The sequence below is a fragment of the Pan troglodytes genome, chromosome 14 (genome assembly GCF_028858775.2).
Source record: "Pan troglodytes isolate AG18354 chromosome 14, NHGRI_mPanTro3-v2.0_pri, whole genome shotgun sequence".
NCBI lineage: Eukaryota > Metazoa > Chordata > Mammalia > Primates > Hominidae > Pan > Pan troglodytes.
This window is the reverse complement of record NC_072412.2, coordinates 57,380,354-57,401,955: the sequence shown is the minus strand read 5'-3', so window position 1 is coordinate 57,401,955 and position 21,602 is coordinate 57,380,354. Positions and strand designations below refer to the sequence as shown.

The window sequence follows — 21,602 nt, the reverse complement described above, 5'->3', positions numbered from 1 at the left end:
GCCCAATGGCTCCAGTTTTGGTCCTGCGCCCATGTTTATTTAGTACCTCTAGCCTCAGGCTGGGAGAATTCATTGAGATAATGTATGTCAAGCACTTTTCCCAGCACCGGGGTCTATTTTTGTACAACATCCATTCCCAGAGTCACTATCACCTCCTCACGGGTAACCCCCAGATCTCTGCCAGGAGTCCTCACCTCTCTCTGTTCACCTCCAGGCTCTGACTCTGCCGCCTGCGGGCCACTAGGCCCTGCATTTCCATCCAAAATTTTAAATGGAACAAGTCCAAATCTGGAGTTATCACCTACCCAAGGCACAGCTTGGGGTTCGCTGTTCCCATCTCTCTGTCTCTCTTTATTTTATCCTTGCTTCTCTTTACAGTTTGGAGCCCAGTTAGCTGCATCTCTTGGCTCCTGCTTGCCCTTCCATTTCACTCAAGCTCAGCATCTCTCCCTGCCTCTGCCAGTCGGCCACATCCTCCGTCATCCAAGGATTCTTTCTAATGCCCTGCTCTCCAGGGTTAGGGGTGCCATGAGTGTGGCCTCGGGAGAGGTGGGCAGCCTAGGAAGCCAGAGAGAGCAGATACACAGATCAGGCTTTCAAAAACATCACAGATCAAGTTGCTAGGCAGAGAAGACGGGGAGCTGTTAAGGCATTCCTTAGCAAAGACCACCTGTGTCCTTCCACCGCTGCATTTCCAGGGGGAACGTGTGCTCCCCTGTGACAAAGGCATTTGTGGCCAGTTAGAGTCGGGTGGGTCATGGTGCTTTGTGTAACCAAGTGGCAGCAGAATTTCGAAGGCGTGTCAGGCTGGAGTCAGGGACCATCTACCAGGGACCCAGATGGTCTGTCCCCCAAGAGTATCACTCCCAGGACAAGGGTCTGTGCTCTTGACTTGAAAGATGTACGAGGACTGAGAGGGACTCTCAGTCCACAGCCCCACTTGGGAATTCCAGATGCCTGAGATGGGGAGTGGTACAAACTTCCAAGAAGAGAGAAAGCAGGCTGGGCGGGGCTGGGGTGGGGAGGAAACGGCTCACGGTACCTGGATTCGGCCAAGCCTGTTACATGGCCTGGAAGTACCAGGGAAAAGTCTGCTAGGGGTTCCTCCCAAGACAGAGGGATATATTTCAAGGTCCTCTAGCATGCGGACCAGGTGTCATTTTTACATTATGTGTGGGTGCAAATGTGCTAGCACAATACAGGAGAGAGTCAGTCTGAACCTTGATGCAGAGATGGGTTACCCCAGCCAATCCCTTGTCCAAACCAACTCACACATCTAAAAGGAAAACACCACTGAGGATGCTGGCGATGAATTTATACCTTCATTCTTGCCAGTTTTAATTCTCATTCTTCAAATTAAATTTCGTTGCTTGATGGCATTTGTAACTCCAGTGTGTTGTTCACTTTTCATAACACCTTCCTCTCTCTCCTCTTTCTCTCTCCCTACCAACACCCCACCACCGCTACCTTCTATCCCCTCTCTTCCCCTCTATTTTGCTGCTCTGCCTTGCCACCCTGGCTCCCCACCACGCCCCAGGTGTCTCTCCTGTTGTACGACTCCACCAGGATGAGGCGGCTGCTGTCCAAGGCCGTGGTGATTGATGACGATGACGATGATGAATACCCCTGGAGGCAGAATGCGCACAGATACTACATCCACCTCCTGCTGAGCCTCTTCCTCTTCCTCTGGTTCATCCTGGGAAACTACTGGGTCTTTTCTGTGTACCTACCTGATTTTCTTCCCCCTTTCCAGCAGCCTCAGGACTACTGTGACAAAACCCTGTACCTCTTTGCAGTCGGAGTCCTGGCGCTCAGTCACACTGTGCTGGTCTTGCTCCTGCTGTGCAGTGGCTGTGTCTACCTGTGCTCCAGGTGGAGACTTGCTGCCGATGAAGACTGACAGCTGCCTTGTCCAGCATACCATGTATGCATATGCGTGTGCACGCACATGCGTGCACACAGACACAGACACACACACACACACACACACAGGTTCAGAGAAGGGCATAAAGGTAATAAAACCTTCCCTGAAGGCATTTAAAAAGCCACCCAAAGGCACTGAATATAATAGCAGACTAAAGAAACTCTTGCCTTCCTAGACATGGGGAAATCACTTCTGCTCTTTTCAGAGTGGGAATTTTGCTCTCACAAGAGTTTTCAAAGGGATAATTGTTTTTGAGGGTATGAAGTGTGGGAGGCAAAGAATGGGAGAGACCTTTTCAAATCATAGTGCAATTTCAATGACTGGTGCAAGAGCAAGGTTGATTGTTGCTACTGCTGCTGTCATTTAGCCATGGTCACCTTGAAGTTATAGAAAGTACACAGACTTTCAAACAAGATATATCTTAACTTCACTCGCTATGATGGCTTTTGTTATTAAAAGGAAAAAGATATTCTTGTAGTGACTCTAGCTGCCTTTTGGGAAAGTGAAGGAGCAGTCTCTTCCAGCCCTATATCAGATAGGTTTGATGTGATGGGTGGAACATCCCAAGGTCAGCTATAAAATCTAACAACGTCAAAGCAGTAGCTTCCACATAGGGGGCGGGCTGGCCTGCTACAGGCATTGCGGAGTGCAGCGCCGTGTGCACCGTGTGCCGCTGCTGCAGGGTCTTTGCTTGGCTTTGAGTCTGTCTCTGCCTCTGGCTATTCAAGTACCTCTCTATGATCTGCAGCTGGCTGGGTGGCATAAACCAGTTTTGTATGTTTCTGGACAGGTTGCGTGAGTTGGGGTGCCGTCGGTGTAGCTGTTTTTGGTTTCTGAGCTTAAATATCGAATAATAGCTCCTCAACCTAATGACCAGTTAGGCTTTGGAAGCCTTTTGTAAATTGAGATGTCTGGAAGTCCAGGATGATGCCGAACAGTGACCACTAACCTTCCCTCTGGCTGCCACTGTTGAGAGATGAAGTCCAGGTCTGTTGTCAGTGCTCGCTGGGGAGCCTCTTTATGAGCAAAAAGTCCCATGCTTTAGAATTTTGTATGAAGATGCTGTCATGAGTGTGTCTAGGGCAGTGCCCAGGGGTGCGTGGCACCTGCTTAACTGTGCTTCTCTCAGCCACGTGCATAGCATTTCTGTATATTTACACACTGCTGAGCTGTGTTTATTTTTTAACTTTGTTATGTTTTCTCATCAAACCAATCCCTGAGTGGCCATGAATGGAGGCACCTCCCTTCATCAGAAGTGTCAGCTCAAACCAAGAGGCTCATTCTTCTCCATAGCTTTAAGAGAAAGGCCCCGTGAGTCCCATGGGGTCTTCCCATTTCAGTTTAGAAGCACTCCCCGGGCAGTCACCATTAGTCCCCCTTTCCTCCCAGGTGAGAAGAAAGTGCTTGGTGTGCCATCTGCTGGACAAAGGAAGAACAGCCCTTTTTTTGCCCCTGTCCCTAAGGGCAGTTTCTGTTTTCATTTTCACTTGAGCCATGGCAGAAGACCAGCGGGTGTACAGTTTGCAGATCCTACCTCACCTATGATGCCCGATTCCATCCTCACTGTGTCCCACGTTGCCCTCTCTGTGCTGGGGACTGGGGAGAGTCTGTGGGCTATGATACTATGATACTGGGGTGGACAGGAGTTCCATGGGCTCCTCTCCCACCCTCCTTTCCCCAATCCATGACTCGTCAGCCATTCCCAGTCACTTAGCCAATGCTTGGACATCTGTGAGCAGCAAAGACCTGGGCCCAGGGACACCTGCATGACTCCCACATGAAAGCCTCTGAGGCTTCTGTTGCGAGGGCCTTGGCAAAGGCGGAAAGAGCTGTGAACAACCATGGGCATGAAGATTTCTGTTAGCAGATGGCAGGTACTGGTTAGTGCTTTGGATACATCAGTAGCTAGGTCTCAAACGTTGGACATTCCCACTTTCTGGTAGGCATGAGTATCACCAGAGTGTTGCAGAAATCTTTCCCAGAGGGAGTGGTGGATGAAGTGTGCTCATTCTCATATGCACCCCACCAGCCTACTCCCAGTTGCAATGGAGAATACTGGTCATAGGTCCTAAATAATTGCTAAAATCTGGACTATATTTTTAGCTTTGAGTTTTCTTGTCACCAAAGCAGTAAGGAAGAGGTGATGATCTCTTCGTATAGGTCACACGTCTTCCCTGGTTTGAGGTTACAGTGAGCTATGATTGCGCCACTGCACTCTACTCTGGGTGACAGAATGAGACCCTATCTCTAAAAAACAAAATTACCCTCTTCTGGGGAAACAGGTTAGATCCTGAAGAAAATGTTCATGTGCATCCATTCATAGAGGGGACACTGAGTGGTTCAGTGGGTGACATCTTCAAGCGCAGCAGGCTTTGAATGATAACTGATTAAGGCCTCCCTCAGGAGATGGTGAGATGGTTATGATAAGGCACATTTCAAGAAAGAGGCTCTGGGGCTAAGTAAGGCAAATGGTCTATAACTGTGATTCTTTGAAGTCTGGCTTAATCCAGGGATGACACCCAGACTGTCTAGGAAGGGCTGAGCTGCGTGCCCTTTAAGTGATCACCTCTTAGTATAATTTCACTGAGCTGGAGGTGAGTGTAAGAAGTTCCTGGTTATAGAAGAAGTTATAATCCTTGGCATGGCCTGAAGTAGGCAGTCCACACTGATATGAAATGTGCTGTGTATACCTGGAGAATGAAAATGCCCATCTAAGACTGGCCCAAGAGCTGGGCAGCCTTCCTCCATGGGAACCTGGCAAGGCAATGGGAAGTGGACATGGGAACACCTGAACTTTCTGGATGCTATGAAACCTCAAGGGAACAAATTATGTGGCAGAGAGGGATAATCTGTTCTTCCCATCTGAGAAAAGACTGCAGCAAAGATAAACTATATGTTGAGGTCATTTTATTTGCTACATCGGGCATCATTCTAAAAACCATTCTTTGCCTGAATCTATATAAATGACAGTTGAAAGCAGTAAAAGTTGGGACTGTTTCACTGGAGTCAGCCACACTAGTGGTTCTCAAACCTTGGTGAACCCTCAGAGCTACCCAAGGACTTGTTTGCAATGCAGAATCACAGCCCCCAGAGACTGACTTGTGGGGCCCAGCTGGTTCTGATTCAGTGGCCAGAGAAACCGCATGTGTGCACTCGGGCCACACATACAGCCTGGACTGGCTTATGTCAGGCCCATCCTGGTTGTCACCATGAGGACAATATAATGTCACTTCCAGTACTTCGTGTTATTTCCTTCTCTTTTAGTATGAGAAGTGGCCAAGTGGTCAATAGCTTTCATCTTTGTGTAACTGAATCTTGTGCTTCATTTCCTTCTGGGCATTTTTCATTGTTGATGAAATAAACTTTGTTCAATTTGTTCCCCAGTGTCTTCCTTGAATACCCTGGGGGAAGAGAATCCTCCAGTCCTTGGGATGCTTCATTTGTTCTTTCTTCCAATGGGATTTCTGAGGGTAGAAGACTGTGTCCACAGAAGCTGACAACCTGTTCTAGGCAAATTTTGCTCCATAAAACTCATAATCCTCATAATCCTCAGGTGAGTAGATGAGTCTGTAGTGGAGAATTGAGAAAAATGATCTAACAGAAAATTCTTCTTAGTAATCCTAGTGATAATTTATCTTTTATAAGTATAGAACTAATAAGACAACTAGTCTGTCTTTTCTAGAGCTAGAATTTCAGTAGTTCACTTTTCAGGTTAGCCTAGCATCACAGCAGCTACGTTATCTTGGATATCCCAGGAGACAGCATTTTGCCATTGCAAGCAGAAGAGAAATAAGAGAAGAGTGTTTCCAAATACATCTGTTGTTTTCTCTCTCTCTCTCTTTTTTAAGAGATGGGGTCTTGCTCTGTCACTCAGGCTGGAGTCCAGTGGTACAATCAAAGCCCACTGCAGCCTTGAACTCCTGGACTGGGGTAATTTTCTTACCTCAGCTTCTTGAGTGGCTGGGACTATAGGCATGCCACCGTGCCCAGTCAGGTTTTTTTGGTTGGTTGGTTTTTTGTTTTTTGTGGGTTTTTTTTTTTTTTTAAGAGATGGGGGTCTCACTGTGTTGCCCAGGCTGGTCTCAAACTCCTAGCCTCAAGCAGTCCTCTTGCCTCAGCCTCCCAAAGTGCTCAGATTACAGGCATTAGCCACCTCACCCAGCCCTGTTGTTTTCTCTAAGACACTTCCTTTGTTATACTGGTCAGCTTTTAAAACTTACTGCATTGTTCAGAGAAGTAAGCTCTGCTTCATAGGCAAAGGAAAAGCGACTGGGACTTGCTGCTGGTATTAAGAGTTTGCACATACAGCATGTTCCCAAAAAGGCTTGTGCCTCAAAACGTCCCTCTGTTCTGATTACTTCCTACTTACCCTATTGGTGAGGGAGGGGTCCCTGTCCTAAATAGTGGGAGAAGCCCAAATGCAACCCTTTCCCCACTGGACAGATGTGATGGACAGCAGCTTATTAGTCACTAGACTCACTGCCTGGGGGAGGAGGACACAGCATGTTATGCAGGGCCACATGGGGCTTGCACTTGGGAACAGACTGGACCGGCAGGGGCCGTGGGGGTCATGCCTTGTAGTAGCAAGAGGACCAGGTAACCCTGTGTTCCCATGGGAGGAGTTTCCTGTCTTGCTTGAGTAATTTCACAGACGGGCAGTGAGGTGAAACCCATTAGGTTGGTGCCTGGGTGAGTGGTGGTGACTGACAGGGTACTGGTCAGGTGGGAGACCTTGCCTGCTGGGTCAGGGGCATGCCTGGTGAGGGCAGGGGAACTCACAGAGGAACTCACAGTTAAGCCCTTGGGCCTCTGTGAGGCTCAGAGATGTCAAGGCAGCCCATAGAATTGTAGGCCTTAGAATACAGCCTCCTAGAGCCACCCCTGCCTTTCTTTGGCCTTATTCTCTGGGTTATCCAGTCCTGGGTTCAAATCTGTCTTTGAATTTTCTCAACTTCTCAATACCGGAAGGGAGATATAATCAGTGGTGAGATATACATTGCCAAGGAAGTGAAAAAAATAAAAAAGTCTTCTTGACCACTAACAGTAGCCAGATCAGAACCCTCGCCGCCTGCTTCCTGAGAGCAGGCTGGCACATCCTCTTCTCCAGCCTTCCAGTGATTTTCCCACCACGGCAAAACTCTTGCTGTCTGATCGGACTCTTGCAAACTGATGTTTTTTACTCTTTATATCTTTTTTTGAGTATTTAAGCTGCTATTTAATACAATGTCCTGTAGCCTGTACCTTCCCATAGCCATCAAAAAGAAAACAGAAAAGAAAAACATTTCCTACATCAATTTACAGTTTATACATTTGTTTATAAGGAAGCCAGTTTGGGTTCGATTCCCAAGTCACTGGGGAAAGGGGTTGAAGCCCAGATTCCCCTGGGATCCCTTCTGTCAGCCCAGCGTCCCCTCCCGCCCCCAGCAGCAGGTGCTGGCGCTAATGGTGCACACCTGCACCCTTTTGTGGGGGCCGCCTTGGTTGACTGGAGCCAGCTGGAGCCTGAGAGTTCTCCCCCCTCCCAGTTCACCCCACCGACAGCCATAGCTAAGGGCTGAGTCGGGGAAGAGGGAGGAAAAGCCCAACTCCCTTGTTTCAGGGCAGGTCAAACTTGAGGCATTTATGCTCCAGAGCTGCCCGCGGGATCAGGTGAAAGCAGGGCTTTGTGGAAAGCCACATCCTTTCCCAGCGCTTCCCTTTCCCCAGTGCTTCCTCCCTTACCCTAGTTCGTTTCTCCCAAGACCGCACCCTCAACACATCCCTTGTCCCAGAGCTTCATCTCAGACTCTGCTTCCAGGGAAGCCGGCCTAAGCCAGGGTTATTTCTCCACAGCTGGAGGCATGACATAAATTACTAGTATATCCCCTTTTACAACCCTTTTTATTTTCCTAAAATGACGATTTTAAAGCTTTATTTTTATTATAAAAGTGATACATGCTATGGCTAGAGATTCAAATCGTGTCAACGAGTATGAAGTAAAAAGTAAAAGATTTGAAGCACTCCCCCAACTCCCGGTCCCCAAAAAGGTACCCAGTGTTAATTCTGTAGTATCCTTTTGGAATATGTCTATGTATCGTTAAGCATAAATATATGTACTTTTTACATACATTATGTCAGACTAGGCTGGGCGTGGTGGCTCATGCCTGTAATCCCAGCATTTAGGGAGGCCAAGGTGGGCAGATCACGAGGTCGGGAAATTGAGACCATCCTGGCTAACATGGTGAAACCCCGTCTCTACTAAAAATACAAAAATTAGCTGGGTGTGGTGGCGTGTGCCTGTAGTCCCAGCTACTTGGGAGGCTGAGGCAGGAGAATCGCCTGAACCCGGGAGGCGGAGGTTGCAGTGAGCCGAGATGGTGCCACTGCACTCCAGCCTGGGCAACACAGCGAGACTCCGTCTCAAAAAAAAGAAAAAAGAAAAGAAAAGAAAAAAAATTATGTCAGACTATTCATATTATTTGACAAGCTGCATTTTTCTATTTCCTGGATCATGGATTTCTTTCCATTACCAGCGCAGAGCTCTGCCTCAAACACGACTAATATGTATTCATAGCACTCATTTTAAGAGGCTCATCCTCTGTAACTTGCCTGTTCTCTCATTTCTGTGAATCAAAATGGGAAAAGCAGTAATGTGAAACTGTATTTTGAAAAATGAACAGCTGAGAGGTCAGTTTGAGAAACTGTTTGCCATTCCTCCTGTCGTGTACCTAAGTAGGCCCCTGGCTGAACCAGGCTCCTAGGGAAGTTCGTTGCAGGGCCTTTGGATTAGGCACATGATGCACCTGAGGGAGACTCACCTGGACGCGACGACTCATCGAGCTCCTGAGAGGAGAGAGGTTGATTAGGGTGGATGCTATTCTCTATGTTCCCCAGGAGTGTGAGAGTCAACAAAATCCCACCATCACCAAGGCAACCATTAAAAAATCCCAGACTTTGGGAGGCCGAGGCAGGCGGATTACGAGGTCAGGAGATGGAGACGATCCTGGCTAACTTAAAAGTATAAAAAATTGGTCGGGCGTGGTGGTGGGCACCTGTAGTCCCAGCTACTCGGGAGGCTGAGGCAGGAGAATGGTGTGAACCCGGGAGGCGTAGCTTGCAGTGAACCGAGATCACGCCACTGCACTCCAGCCTGGGCGACAGAGCAAGACTCCATCTCAAAAAAAAAAAAAAAAAAAAATCAAAGCCACCTACTTAAGGACCAAACTATCCTTCCAATATCATGTGATTGTGTGAATACCTACAACTGAGATATATTCGGCAACAGATACAAGACGGAAGCAACACCTGAATATTGCAGAAAGTATAAAATGTATGTTAAGTTACATAACAAAAATTAATAATGTACCACAATGAGGTGCAATCTCATACGCATCAGGATGGATGCCATTAAATAAAAAAAGGAACGAACTCTGAAGATAACAAGTTGGTAAGAATGCGGTGAGTCAGAGCCCTTGTGCAATACTGGTGGGAACATAACGTGGCACAGCAGCTATGGAAAACAGTAGGGCAGGTCCCCCCAAAATTAAAAATAAAATTGCCATATCACCCAGCAATTCCACTTCTGGGTATACACACAAAAGAACTGAAATCAGAGTCTTAAAGAGGTATTTGCACACCAATGTTCATATTAATATTATTCACAATAGCCAAGAAATTGAAGCAATCCAAGTGTCCATCTATGGATGAATGGATAAACAAAATGTGGTTTATACACACAATGGAACACTATGCAGCCCTAAAAAAGAAGGAAATTCTGAAACTTGCTACAACATGGATGAACCTGGAGGACATGTTGCTAACTGAAATGAGCCATCCACAAAAAGGCAAAGTGTGATTCTACTTAGATGAGGTCCCTAGAGTAGTCAAATTCATAGGGATAGAAAGTAGAATGGTGGTTACCAGGGGCTGGGGAAGGGGGCAATGAGGAGTTCTTGTTTAATGGGTACAGAGTTTCAGTTTGATAAGATGAAAAAGTTCTGAAGATGGATCGTTGGCGGCAATGTAAATGTACTTAATATTGAACTGTACACTTAAAAATGGTTAAAATGGTAAATTTTATGTTGTGTGTATTTTACCATAGTCAAAAATAAAAATAAGTAATGTATTCCTCAGTCCTCCCAAGCCTCCACAGTCGCTCAATATTAAATAGCTGGCCAGTGCGGGGTCATTTGGTCATTGTCTGCATATGCAGGGCCAGGCTGCAAACCCAGTCTCACTCTTAGTGACTGCAGTGCTCAGCATCCAGCTCTGAGTGCCACTGGCTTAGGGGTTTGGGAGTGGGAGGAATCCTGGTAGAAAAAACTGTGGGAATTATAAGCTACCCTGTCACACCCAAGAACAAATCAACCAACCGAAAAAGGGGAGGGGACAGTAGTGGAAGTTTCCAGTCCCACAGAAGTTACTAAAAGAAGAAATGAGGAGACGCCACCGTGGGACACGTCCCTCATCCTTACAGAGAAGGGGTTAAGCATGTGGCATCTGGACCCAGACCGTCAGGCTGGGATCCTGGCTCTGCCCCTTTCCAGATGCGTGTGATCTTGGATGTGCCACTGAAACTCTGTGTGCCTCGTTTTCATTCGTAAGGAGATTAAAACAGTGCTTGGCACATAGTAGGTAGAGCATTTGTTAAATAAGAGAAAATTTTCTTTATTTCACCCTCATTACAATGCTGTGAGGACTGTACAGTTATGCTCCTCTGTAGAGGGGAAACTGAGGCTCATGGAGGTAAAGCGTCTTTTCTGAAGATGCCTCAGAGCTGAATGTGGGCCTTCTGACTCTCTATCCCAGTTCTCACCTTGCTCTGCATCCCTCTCCCGCCTGCGTAGGTGGCCCTTCTCCTGAGGCCAGAGGTGGGTACAAGGTGGTACAGAGAGTGTGGGTAGGGCAAGCTACAACCACCTCACCAAGCAGCCTGCATGCTCTCGCGCTACTCCTGCTCCAGGCACCACTAGAGAAAGCCCACGGCTTTTGCACTCAGAACAGAACTTGCTTGCCGTAAAACCGAAGCCCTAGAAGCAGGCTGCATGAGAGTTTAAGACGAACACGAGTCCCGTTTGTGGAAAATCACTTTCTCCATCAACTTGGCTACATGGAGACTGACCACCCTGGCTTCACTACTGACCCACTTTGGGCCCATCTCACTGCCAATATCTGCAGTCCTTGGAGGGTGCACAGGGCTGGGGAAAGTAGATCTCTGCATGTTTTAAATCTAAGTAAGTGATTCATGCACATGGTACAAAATTCAATGGCACAGAAGGCATTCAATGTAAACTGAGTCTGTCTCCCGCCTCGGCTCCCCACTGCCAAAGTTCTGGCCAGAGGCCCACATTGTGATTAGCTTCTTGTGAAAGGAAGGAAACCCCTAAATCCAATTGATTTGTTAGGTAGGAAGTTGGTTCAGATGGGCAACAGACAGCCCTGGGTCAAGCCAGTCTGTAAAGGATGATGGGCACCGAGGGACATGGGGAGGCAGCCGGAAGGGCCTTTCTACACGGTGACTGTGTCAGCTGCGGAGTGGGGAGGAGGGTGGGCTGGTATCTACCACATACCTCTTCCCTGGGCTGCTGCTCTCTTCTGCTAGGAGTGAATGCCAGAAAGCAGTCGCCTTGGGTTTCTGATAAGGCTTTTGTGATTGAGGCTGGGATCCCATGACCCGCCCCCCACTTCTTGTCATTAGGAAGAGCCCAGTTCCTTAATCCATGTACAGGTAGGGTCAGCACCTGTGCATGTCCACACTGAAAAATAAGGATCAGCATCAGAGACCTTCTTCTCCGCTCTCTGCCTCATCCTCTCTTCCTTTTTGTTCCTTTCCCTTCGCTGTCATTTCCATTCCCCACCCCCAATTGTACACTAAACATGTACATGAATGGTGCCTAGCTTCCTATGAGTTTATGATTTATGGTTATTCATCTTATTAACTAAGTGGCTTTGCCAGGTAAAATATTAAGGCACCATTGCCATTATGACCTTGTCTTCCATGATCTCATTGGCAGCTGGTGTTGCCATGACAACTTGGCTAGAGGAACTGGTATGAGCTTCAGTGGAAGGCGATATGAACACTGGTTGTGTGTATATGTGTGTGTGTAAGAGGATACAGACTTCTCATCATGTGTATCTGTTGTGCAGAAAGCCATGGATTTCCACACCTTCTGCTTCTCCTTCCATTTTCGTCAAAATTAGCCTCAGGGATCTAAATCAATTGGAATGGAACTCTGGGGGATGATTTCTTTGTTTGGCTTTTTGAGTGGCAAATTGGAACCAGGAACACAGAAGAAATATTTTAGTGGCTTTCCACCCCTGGGAAATGAAGCAACCCTATCCACTTTGACGTTTCTCTTAAAAGCACCCTGGGCCTAACTTATTTAGCATCCATATGTAATTTTCTTAGTAGATGTATAGAAAGTTGGAGCTGAAAGGAGCCCTGGGTGGCACCTAGTCTGGCCCCCTTTTTGTTCAGATGAGAAAAACTGAGGCCCAGAGGCTAAGTGACTTGCCCCCATTTAGTATGATGCAGCAGGGAAGCTGTGGGCTCTGGAATCATACTACCTGGTCTCAAAGCCTGGCTCCACCATGTATTTACCGTGACCTGAGTCAAGTTATGTAACCTCTCTCAGTTTACTCATCTGTAAAATGGGGATAATAGCAAGAGTAACCATATGGATCAGTGTGAGAATTAAGTGCTATAATCCACAATGCTTGACACACTTTAAGCCTTCTATACATTTTATCACACGGGTCACACAGGGAATAACTGGCAGAAATTGGACTAGAATCCAGCTCAGCTGACTCCAGTTAAACGGGAACATTCCCTTGTGAACTCCATACTGCCCTTTGTTTGTGTGTGTGTGTTACTTGGCATCCAAGTGAGAGTGGAAGCTCATTTTGAGACAGGGTTTGGCTTTTCCTAAGACCTCCTCTTTAAATGTATATAATGTATACACTAACTACCTCGTGGATGCTTGATTTGAGGCTAACACTGGACACCTCATGCCCTCATGGAAATTTCTTGAATGTACACTGCATGGGTGTAAGCGCAGGGGAAAAAGGAATGAGAAGAAAACTTAAGGAGGGAAACCAACACTTCTGATCACTTCGTATGAAACTAAGCTCTTTATAATGAATGCCTTTAATCACAACCACCCCACGAGGTGCGCATATTCATTCCCATTTTACATATTAAAAAACCAAGACTGAGGGCGTATGCAGCATGCTCAGGTTCACCTGGCTAATGCAGAGAGCTGGGTTTGCAGCCACACTTTTACTTCAAGGGGCTGCTGACACCCTCCAAGAGACTTGGTGGTTCAAAACTATTTCTCATCCCCTCTCTGCGAGCCAAAAGCCTATTTCCTGAGGTGTTCAGAGAGATTCAGAGCAGATTGACACCTTTTCCATCACTGACACAAAGAGGAGGGTATAAAAAACAGTATGTAGCCCTGGGGATCTAAAATATTTTCCCAGCCAAATCGGACAGGCATTGAAAGTCACACCAGGCTGGGGTGGTTTTACAAAATGCCACTTGTTTAAATTTCCTTTCATCACTCTGTCAGGAATAACAGCAACGTAGTGGAGCCTCAGAGTCCTGTTTAGAGGGGCGAGCTGTTCCGGGGAAATTTATTTCAAAAGTTATTCTGAAGTAAAAACTTGCCCACTGTGGAGTGAGGTTGGACAGTGATCCTATATCCTAGGTAATGAGGCTATTAAAGCAGCTGGTCTCTTCAGCTTATGTAAGTGGGGCCCAGTCTCTGGGCGACTTGGGTAAACCGGTATAGAATTTAACAGGGTGACTAGGAGTGACAGCAGCAGTAAGACCCCCATTTCTAATGTGGCGTTAGGGTTGGAGGTTAGATGTGGACAGGGGTGTCTGAGTCCTACATAATGGGGCTGGATGACTAGTCTGAGATCTGGGTTCACGCAGCAACCACACTCTTTTTTACTCACACTGTTCATCTGGGCTTGGGTGGAAGGAGGCTGATGAGGATTTGGGGGAAATCAAGGGGCTCTCCCTGGCATTGCATGAAGTCGCAGAACCAGTGGCAAAAGTCCAACTTTGGAGACAATTACTTCTCGGGTGGGAGTCCCAGCCCTGCCTCTTGCCTGCGATGTCGCCAATCTGACTGCGCTTGCTGGAGACGGGAAATGTGGCACGGCACTGCATCCCCCAACACGTGTAGAAACTTAGAGAATGCCAGTTATTAAAATAACCCTTATGATAACACCAATTCGATGCAGAAGTCTTTTAAATATCATAAGCCTCGTCGTTTTATTCCACATGGTTTTCTAGGTAACCAAATTCTAGGAGGTGCGCTTCAGGGCCATCTTCGCATCCCGGCCATGCCCAGCAGGACGGTGTTCTCTAAACGGCGCTGATGCCCGATTTCAACCCCGAGGAGACTGCGGACCTCGACTGCGGCCCCCACCAGGGCCAGTCCGCCCTCACTCCACCCTCTGAGGCTGGGGCGGAGTCGACCGGCCGGCCCCGAGACCCCTTGCCTTACCGGTGGAGCAAGGACCCGGAAGCCGCGGCTCTTACATAACCGGGATGATGTCAGGGCGGGCGACTCCCGGGGGGCGGGACCAGGGCGGAGGCCGCGCCGGGAGCGCGGCGGGGCTAGGCGTGGGGCGCGCCCGGCATGTCCCTGTACCGCAGCGTCGTGTGGTTCGCCAAGGGGCTGCGCGAGTACACCAAGTAAGGCGGCGCGGCGGGGCGCGGGGCCCCGGGCTGTCACGTGGCCCGCCTCGGCGCGGGCGAGCAGGGTTGGCGGGGACGCGCCCGCGGCTCCTTCGCCCTCTCGCTGGGCCGACTAAGCGTGTCCAGAACGACGGGTGCGCCCGCCGTCTAGCGACCCACGGCTGGGCGTGGGGCAGTCGCCAGACTCCAGCCGCTCAATGCCCGCCACCGAGACTGGCGCCCGAGGGGCGGGGCTGTGGCGCGCCCAAGCCCAGGGCCGTCCCACTGACGTCAGGCGGCCCCGGCGCCAACGAGCCTCTTGGGCGGCACCTCGGCGCCCCGCTGGGTGTGCTCCTGGAAGTGTCTTCGTGGTGCTGCTGGCGGCGTCAGATAGGGCTGGATCTAAATCGCTAGCCAAGGCTCTGTCCTAGTGCCTTTGGATGTGTTTCCTTTAAAAAGATGCAGCACCTGGACTGCGACCTTTGGCTCCAGCTGGAACTTTCCAGCCTGGGTTTCCAGCCAGTGTGGCGGTGCACCCAGTGTGTGCTTCTGGGGAACGGTGCGTGGTGGTTTCGTCGCCCCGTGACCACGCTCAGTGTGCCCTAGTTGGCTCTCCACCTCATTGTGGTTTTAAGAGGTGACAGGTTCCTGTGACGGAGGAGAGATGGAGGTTTTCTCTTAGAATTGATTAGGCTAACCGCTGGTTCTCAACCCTGTCTGCACATCAGAATCACTGGGCGAGAATTAAAAGTACCCAGTTTTCAGGCCCCATCCCTACAGATTCTGATTTAGTGGATCTGCATAGGGGCCTGGACTGGCATTTCATCCAAATGCCCCAGGTGATTCTCACCTCTGAGAAGCTTCTCCCTGCACTGGGGCTTTATCAGTTCCCACGGCAACCTGGCCAGCACTCCTAGGGGAGGTAGGAGTTGCAACTCCCTGCTCTTCACCCCGCATCGTTTTGGAGAAGGTTCAGCTCTGTCTCAGGAGCCCCTGCTGCAGAGAATGGTGGGGAGTGTAGTCGTGAGCCCTGTCCCACAGTTTTTAGGGGAATACAGTGGCAGCCTCTTTCTTTCAAAGGGGTGTCCTCTGGCAATGACCATTAATTGCTGGATCTTTCCACATTACACAGCATGAAAGCTTAAGTCAGTTTCCAACCGGGGGTGGGCCCCAAGGAAAGCAGACTGTAAAAATTTCTCCCAGGACTCTTTCGCTCTGATTTCCCCACCTTGAGGGAAGGTAGAAGTGAGGCCAAGGGGCCCAATCCACCACAGATTGGTGGGGGAAGGGAGGGAGGGGAAGGCAGTTGGCAAAGTTAGATGGGTTTTCCTGCTGTTGTGGATTTAGTGAATAGGAGAGAAAAACAACAACCTTGTTTTGACTTCCATGTGAGAGCGCGGAGTTAGAGTTTACAACGTTTCTCTCGGCACAAGGATTTTTATAAAGCCTCCCTATATTGGGCTCCTAAGGCAGGAGGATCTAATCACTGTTTCCTAAACTTTGCTGAACCTAATAATTCCCTGGGGCAGTTTTAAACAGACTCCTAAACCCTGGGCAAGTGTGGATGGGTCCTAAGCAAATTTCATATTTGGGTAAATTGAGGGTGTGGGGAGACACAGATACCTGCCAGCTTCCTCCTCCCCATCCCTGTCACCTCAGCTTCAGGAAACAGTAAGTACAAATGTCCTCTCAGCTTGAGTCAAAATCACTGGCAAGGCACATGATACCACAGGTTGCCAAGCAATCACTTCTGAGTCAGTAGGCAGGGCATTTCCAACAGGTTTCCAGGTGATGCTGATGCAGCTTGTCTGGGGACTGCCCTTTGGCACCGAGGCTGGGTGTTGAAGAATGGAACACCCAGCCTTTGGCTTGATCACCTACCTTCTGGTGACCTTGGGAAAGTCGTGTGTGTGTGTGTGTGTGTGTGTGTGTGTGTGTGTGTGTGAAAAATAGAGACTGATATCTAGAGACTGATTTCTAGAGTGAAAATAAAATGCTTCCCCAATAAGGGGCAGAGTACATAAAAGACAAGTCTTATTAACAACAGATCGGACCAGGATGGAATTCTTGTATGGAAGGCAAGATCCAAGGCAGAGGACAGAGGGCGGGGACATGTCCTGCAGGCCAGGCTGGTACTGCCCGCTTGGCAGCACTCCCAGTCTGGAGTTTGAGGAAGAGGTTCAACCCAGAGGAGCCAGCCTCAGCAAACATTCGTCTCTAATACGGATCAATGTGGAGCCCAGAGGCTAATGTCTTCTCTGACTGGGTATCACAGAGAAAAGCCTGTCAGCTTCCTGCCCCTGGAGAAGGGCTCTTCAGGCCTGTTCCCTGTGGACTGCTTTTTTTCTGGCTCTATTGTATTTGGGAAGTTCTTACTCATTCCCCACAATGCCTCCTCCTAGCTAAGCCCCTATTCATTGACTCAGGCCCTTGCCTCTACCGGAAAAGCCTTTCACAGAGATTCCAGGGCTCACGTCTGTGTTTAGGGGGAAAAAAATCTTCCAGTTTCCTCTTTGTAGTTTAAAATGCTCTCAAAGTCCCTACTGATTTGAAGGCTTGGGGGCCAAATGAGCTCAAGTTTGAACATGGACGGTACTGTCATTATTAATAGTGATAATAATAATGTCATCTGGGTGCGGTGGCTCATGCCTGTAATCCCAGCATTTTGGGAAGCCGAGGTGGGTGGATCACCTGAGGTCAGGTGTTCGAGACCAGCATGGCCAACATGGTGAAAACCCATCTCTACTAAAAAATACAAAAATTAGCCGGGTGTGGTGATGGGCGCTTATAACCCCAGCTACTCAGGAGGCTGAGACAGGAGAATCACTTGAACCCGGGAGGCGGAGGTTGCAGTGAGCCGAGATCGCGCCACTGCACTCCATCCTGGGCGACAGGGTGGGACTCTGTCTCAAAAAATAATAATGTCAACTGCTAATTATTGAGCTCCTAATATGTTCCAAGTGCTGTCATAAGTGCCTTAGATGCGGCATCTCATTTAGGCTGCCCAAGAGGTATCTCTTATTATTCCCTTTCTGCAGATGAGGAGATAAGAGCTCAGAAAGGTTAAGTCAACACACAAGATTGCACAGCTAGTAAGAGGCCGAGCTGTGACTTAAACCCAGGTTGTTCAAGCCCTTGTTACTGATATTTTTTAGTTTCAAGTCAACCTTTTTGGGAAGGCTTTGGAATAAGAAGTCTTGCTTGCCACTCACAGCAGAAGCAATGGGTAGGGTGTTCTCTAAGCTGCCCTGCATGTTCTGGTGAGTTACAGATGGTGAAAACAGGAACATTTTTCTTGTTCTCTTAAGAACATCTGGCTTGACTGAAACAAGTGGCAATGCCTGCCCCGTGGCAATGACTTTCAAACCAAACCCAAGCTCATAAACATCCTTTGGCCACTTCCCCGAGTTCCAGAGCATGTAACTGGCAGTTGTGCTGTACCAGGGCATGGGGCAGGAGGCCAGCTGTTGGCTACCCTTTTGTAAACAGGTCCTGTGGGAGGGCTCTCAGCATCTGTGGAGCCTTGAGATCAGAGTCCCATCCTGCATTGCCCGGGAGAAATCTCTCGGCTCCGTGGGTGAGAGATGTAAGCTCTGAGACCCCAGCCTGCCTGTGGGTGGGCAGAGTCTGCCCTCTGGGCCTCCACCTGCCAACCCCGCCATTCTGCCACCACTGCCCTTAGCCAATTTCATAGCCAGGAAATACTAGAAGAGTAAAGGTAGAGAGGTATCGCAAAAGGAATGGGAAAAAGAAACAGTTAAGGAACTCACAGTTGCATCTATCCAATATGATGCCTTTGTGCAAATCAGAAAAAATACCTCTTCTGCAATATGCTTTTCTGCCACCTGCCAGAACATTATCATAATGCAGATACAAATATCCCATCATTCTGATCCGAATGGCACTCCCTAGAGCTGTGCAGTGCACACCTTGTGTCCCTGAAGGAGCCTTGGCTTCCTCTGATGGGTGCAGAGCTTAAATAACTCTACCATCCTCCTCTTTTATTCCCTACTTGCAAATCTCCCCCGTTTCTCCAAGTAGGCAAGGATATCTGTCCTGCAATGCAATAAGCACAATGCAAATGGTCTCCTAAGCTTCCTGAAACCTGCCCCCCACAAAAGGGAAAAGAGCAATTCATCTGTCAAGGGATTTTTTTTCTTTTTGCCACTCCCCAGGATCGGGGCAGTCAGAGGAAGACAATTTGGATGCCAAAATGTTGGAATCTCCAATATTTTCAAAAGTTTGGGAAGATCATGGTCCAGGAAATGCAGGCCCCGAGATAATGGTGTTTGTGAGAGCAGGGAGGGCAAGGGAGAAAGGAGTTTCGTGATGTGTTGGGAGAGGCGGAGACAGCAATAATGCCCATCCTAGAATTAGGCTTTCTCCTGCAGGGGTTTGTGTTCCCCACTCCTTACAGCTGGTCTTCCTGTGGGTCTGCTCTTTCTAGGAGTGGCTATGAATCTGCATGTAAAGACTTTGTCCCTCATGACTTGGAGGTCCAGGTTCCTGGAAGAGTCTTTTTGGTCACTGGAGGAAACAGCGGCATTGGCAAAGCAACTGCCCTTGAAATCGCCAAGCGAGGTAAGCAGCTGCTAACACGTGTGTCCACTGAGCCCCATGGCCAGACTGCGGCCGGTCCACACTGAGGAGGGCACCCTGTGTCACAGGCAGGACAGAAAGTCCTGGACGGCGATCCCATGGTTCTGGGCACAGCTGCCAGCTTTCTGAGTTTTGAGCTCCAGGTGGCTAGAGCAACAGGAGCCCTTTCCTCAACACTTAATTAATTCTCAGGCGAGCTTGGGGTCCTGCCCACGTGTCCCAGTGTTTTCTGATTAAGAACAGCGAGGGGCTCAAGCAAACCCTGGACATCAGAATCCCCAGTGGAATTTAATTAAAAAAAAAAAAACAAAAACATGAACACCTGGTCTCTAACTCATGTCTTCTCAATGAGACTCTCCTGGGGTGAGAGACAAGGGGAGGGGGAGCCTCGAAGTCCACTGCAATTTGGATGTGGATGGTAGTTACGAACCAAGGCCCCCAAAATACCTGGAGAGAGGAGTGCATTGAACTAAACTTCCTCCTTGCTGGGGTCCAGCCTCCAGGGCTAGAGCAGCCTCCCGCTTCCCTCCCCTAAGCTTGACTATAAAGAGGTGCTTCAGGTGCACTGTAAAGTCTTCAGTCAGCAGAAGTCTTCCGCATGGTAAATGCCAGAATTTCCCGCATGAGCTCAACGATCCTGGGTCACCAAATGGCTCTGCAGTGGCTAGAAAAGTTTGCTGCATCTCTCCAGAGCCTCTTGAGGAAAAATGGATGTTCCAGCAGAAGGTGGGGAACTAGGTTGTGAATTTATCACTTTTTAAGATGCTGAAGATGTTTTCTTTTTTCCTCTCTCTAAATCCAAGTTAGGCATTTTTCAGGGGACTATTATATCATTTGAAGCTTTATTTAATTATCTGCCAAGTCAGGGAGAGGATTAATTGCATCTTCGCAGCTGGGAAGCACTCTGAAGTGCGGAGAGGAGGAGAGAAGAGGGGCTAGTGTTGTGGTTAGCCTGTAGCCTCCCATGAAACACCCCATTTAATCAAGTGGGTGATTTTTAGTAAAGAAAGCAGACTCCATAACGATTCGTTCTTAGCTGCCACGGCGAAGGCATTCTGCTTTAAATTGACCTTGATTGATGATGGTGTGGCATTTGCTGGGATAATGTGAGGGCTGCTGATGGACTCAACATTCAGTCAATACTTGAGTCTCTACTGCATGCTAGGCAAGTGGCTGTCTACTTTGGCTGAACATTACATCACCAGGGGAGCTTGTAAAACATACCCAGTCCTGGGCCTATCGCCTAGATCTTTAAAAGCTCCCTAGGTGAGTCTAAAGTGCAGCCAGGTTTAACACATCTGGGTCAGCTACTATGCTAGATGCTAGGGAGGCATATGTGACCCAGATCAATGTTCCTTATCCTTGATGTGTTCAGGCCCTCAAAAAATCAGGATGTTATTTCAGACGCACTGTCAGCACAGGTAGGCAATAAGGTTCCAGTACCTCCCTCACCATCGCCCTTGCTGCTCTTAACTCTGGGAACCACCCATCTAGGCTTAACAGAAGAGTGTCAACTGTGAGCCCATATGTCTTCATTTTTCATTAGGAAGAGCTGGTTCCTGTAGCTCTCGCTGTAACTCACAGATGGTTTCATTGAATTCCACCAGGTGGCACAGTTCACCTGGTTTGTCGAGATCAAGCCCGAGCAGAAGATGCCAGGGATGAGATCATCCGGGAGAGCAGTAACCAGGTGAGCAGCTCCTCACCCCTCCTGCTGGGTTTCCTTGCCTCCATGGTCAGCTGTGAGGAGGCTGGACTCCTACCCGCTTTCCCTGGGTTGAAGAGGGCCTGTGTTTGTGCTTCTGCTTTGGAAGCAGCCTTGGCCAGCAGGGAGCTGGGCCCTGCTTTTGAATGGCTAGGTTTGACAAGGGGATAAGTGGGGGCACTGAGGCTTGACCGCATGGTCCTGAGCTGCCTGTGAAACCAGCAGAGGCCGGCAGGCAGAGGCCCATTACACTGGACAGTGATACTTCCAGTCTCCTCACCTCAGAGGGAGCCCACATCAGCAACACACAGCAAGGGTCACCCGGGTGCCACGGAGCCATGCATTGACCCGATGTGCTCTAATAAAGAGAAACACCGGCAGCATTTGGGTCTTGATGAGAGCTACTTTCTGACACGAGCCTTCAGAGCTGCCTCACATTTTGTGGTCTTTCTCTTCTGAAAGAGCTGGTACCAGGATTGGCTACATAATTAGTGGGGCTCGGTGCAAAATGAAAATGCAAGACCCTTGTGTAAAAGTTATTTAGAATTTCTACACAACAAAGGCAGAACATTAAACCAAGCTTGAGGCCTTTCCAGTCGCAGGGCGTGTGCAGCTGTATAGATCATATTCCCATGATCCATCGTGTAGCCATAAGGCTGCCCTGAATGGAAATCCCTGACCCCCAAAAGGACCCTCAGTCATGGCTG

At 48.8% G+C, this 21,602-nt stretch overlaps 2 protein-coding genes and 1 long non-coding RNA gene across 14 annotated transcripts in view; 2 read left to right on the top strand and 1 right to left on the bottom strand.

The window, feature by feature from the left end:
• Positions 1 to 5,302, top strand: part of TMEM272 (transmembrane protein 272) — a 123,444-nt gene extending 118,142 nt beyond the window's left edge. For 3 of the 5 annotated variants that reach the window (XM_016925317.4, XM_024348551.3, XM_063792598.1), the window contains one exon: positions 1,538 to 2,000. In XM_016925317.4, coding sequence (XP_016780806.2) covers positions 1,538 to 1,900 — 363 coding nt within the window. In that variant the 3' untranslated portion in view covers positions 1,901 to 2,000. Of the gene's footprint in view, positions 1 to 1,537 lie in introns of all 5 variants that reach the window. The other 2 variants (XM_024348554.3, XM_024348552.3) reach the window with 1 other exon arrangement.
• LOC101059796 (uncharacterized) lies at positions 4,810 to 14,464 on the bottom strand. Its single transcript, XR_008538687.2, has 2 exons — positions 13,862 to 14,464; positions 4,810 to 5,491 (listed from the first exon to the last, which is right to left on the bottom strand). It is a non-coding gene; the product is annotated as an uncharacterized LOC101059796 (long non-coding RNA).
• Positions 14,465 to 14,519: 55 nt separating this feature from the next.
• The window catches only part of DHRS12 (dehydrogenase/reductase 12), a 46,309-nt gene continuing 39,226 nt past the window's right edge, over positions 14,520 to 21,602 (top strand). For all 8 annotated transcript variants that reach the window (XM_024348549.3, XM_063792596.1, XM_001159419.7 and 5 more), the window contains exons 1-3: positions 14,520 to 14,609; positions 19,039 to 19,172; positions 20,798 to 20,880. In XM_024348549.3, the coding sequence (XP_024204317.1) occupies positions 14,554 to 14,609; positions 19,039 to 19,172; positions 20,798 to 20,880 (273 nt within the window). In that variant the 5' untranslated portion in view covers positions 14,520 to 14,553. The remainder of the gene's footprint in view (positions 14,610 to 19,038; positions 19,173 to 20,797; positions 20,881 to 21,602) is intronic.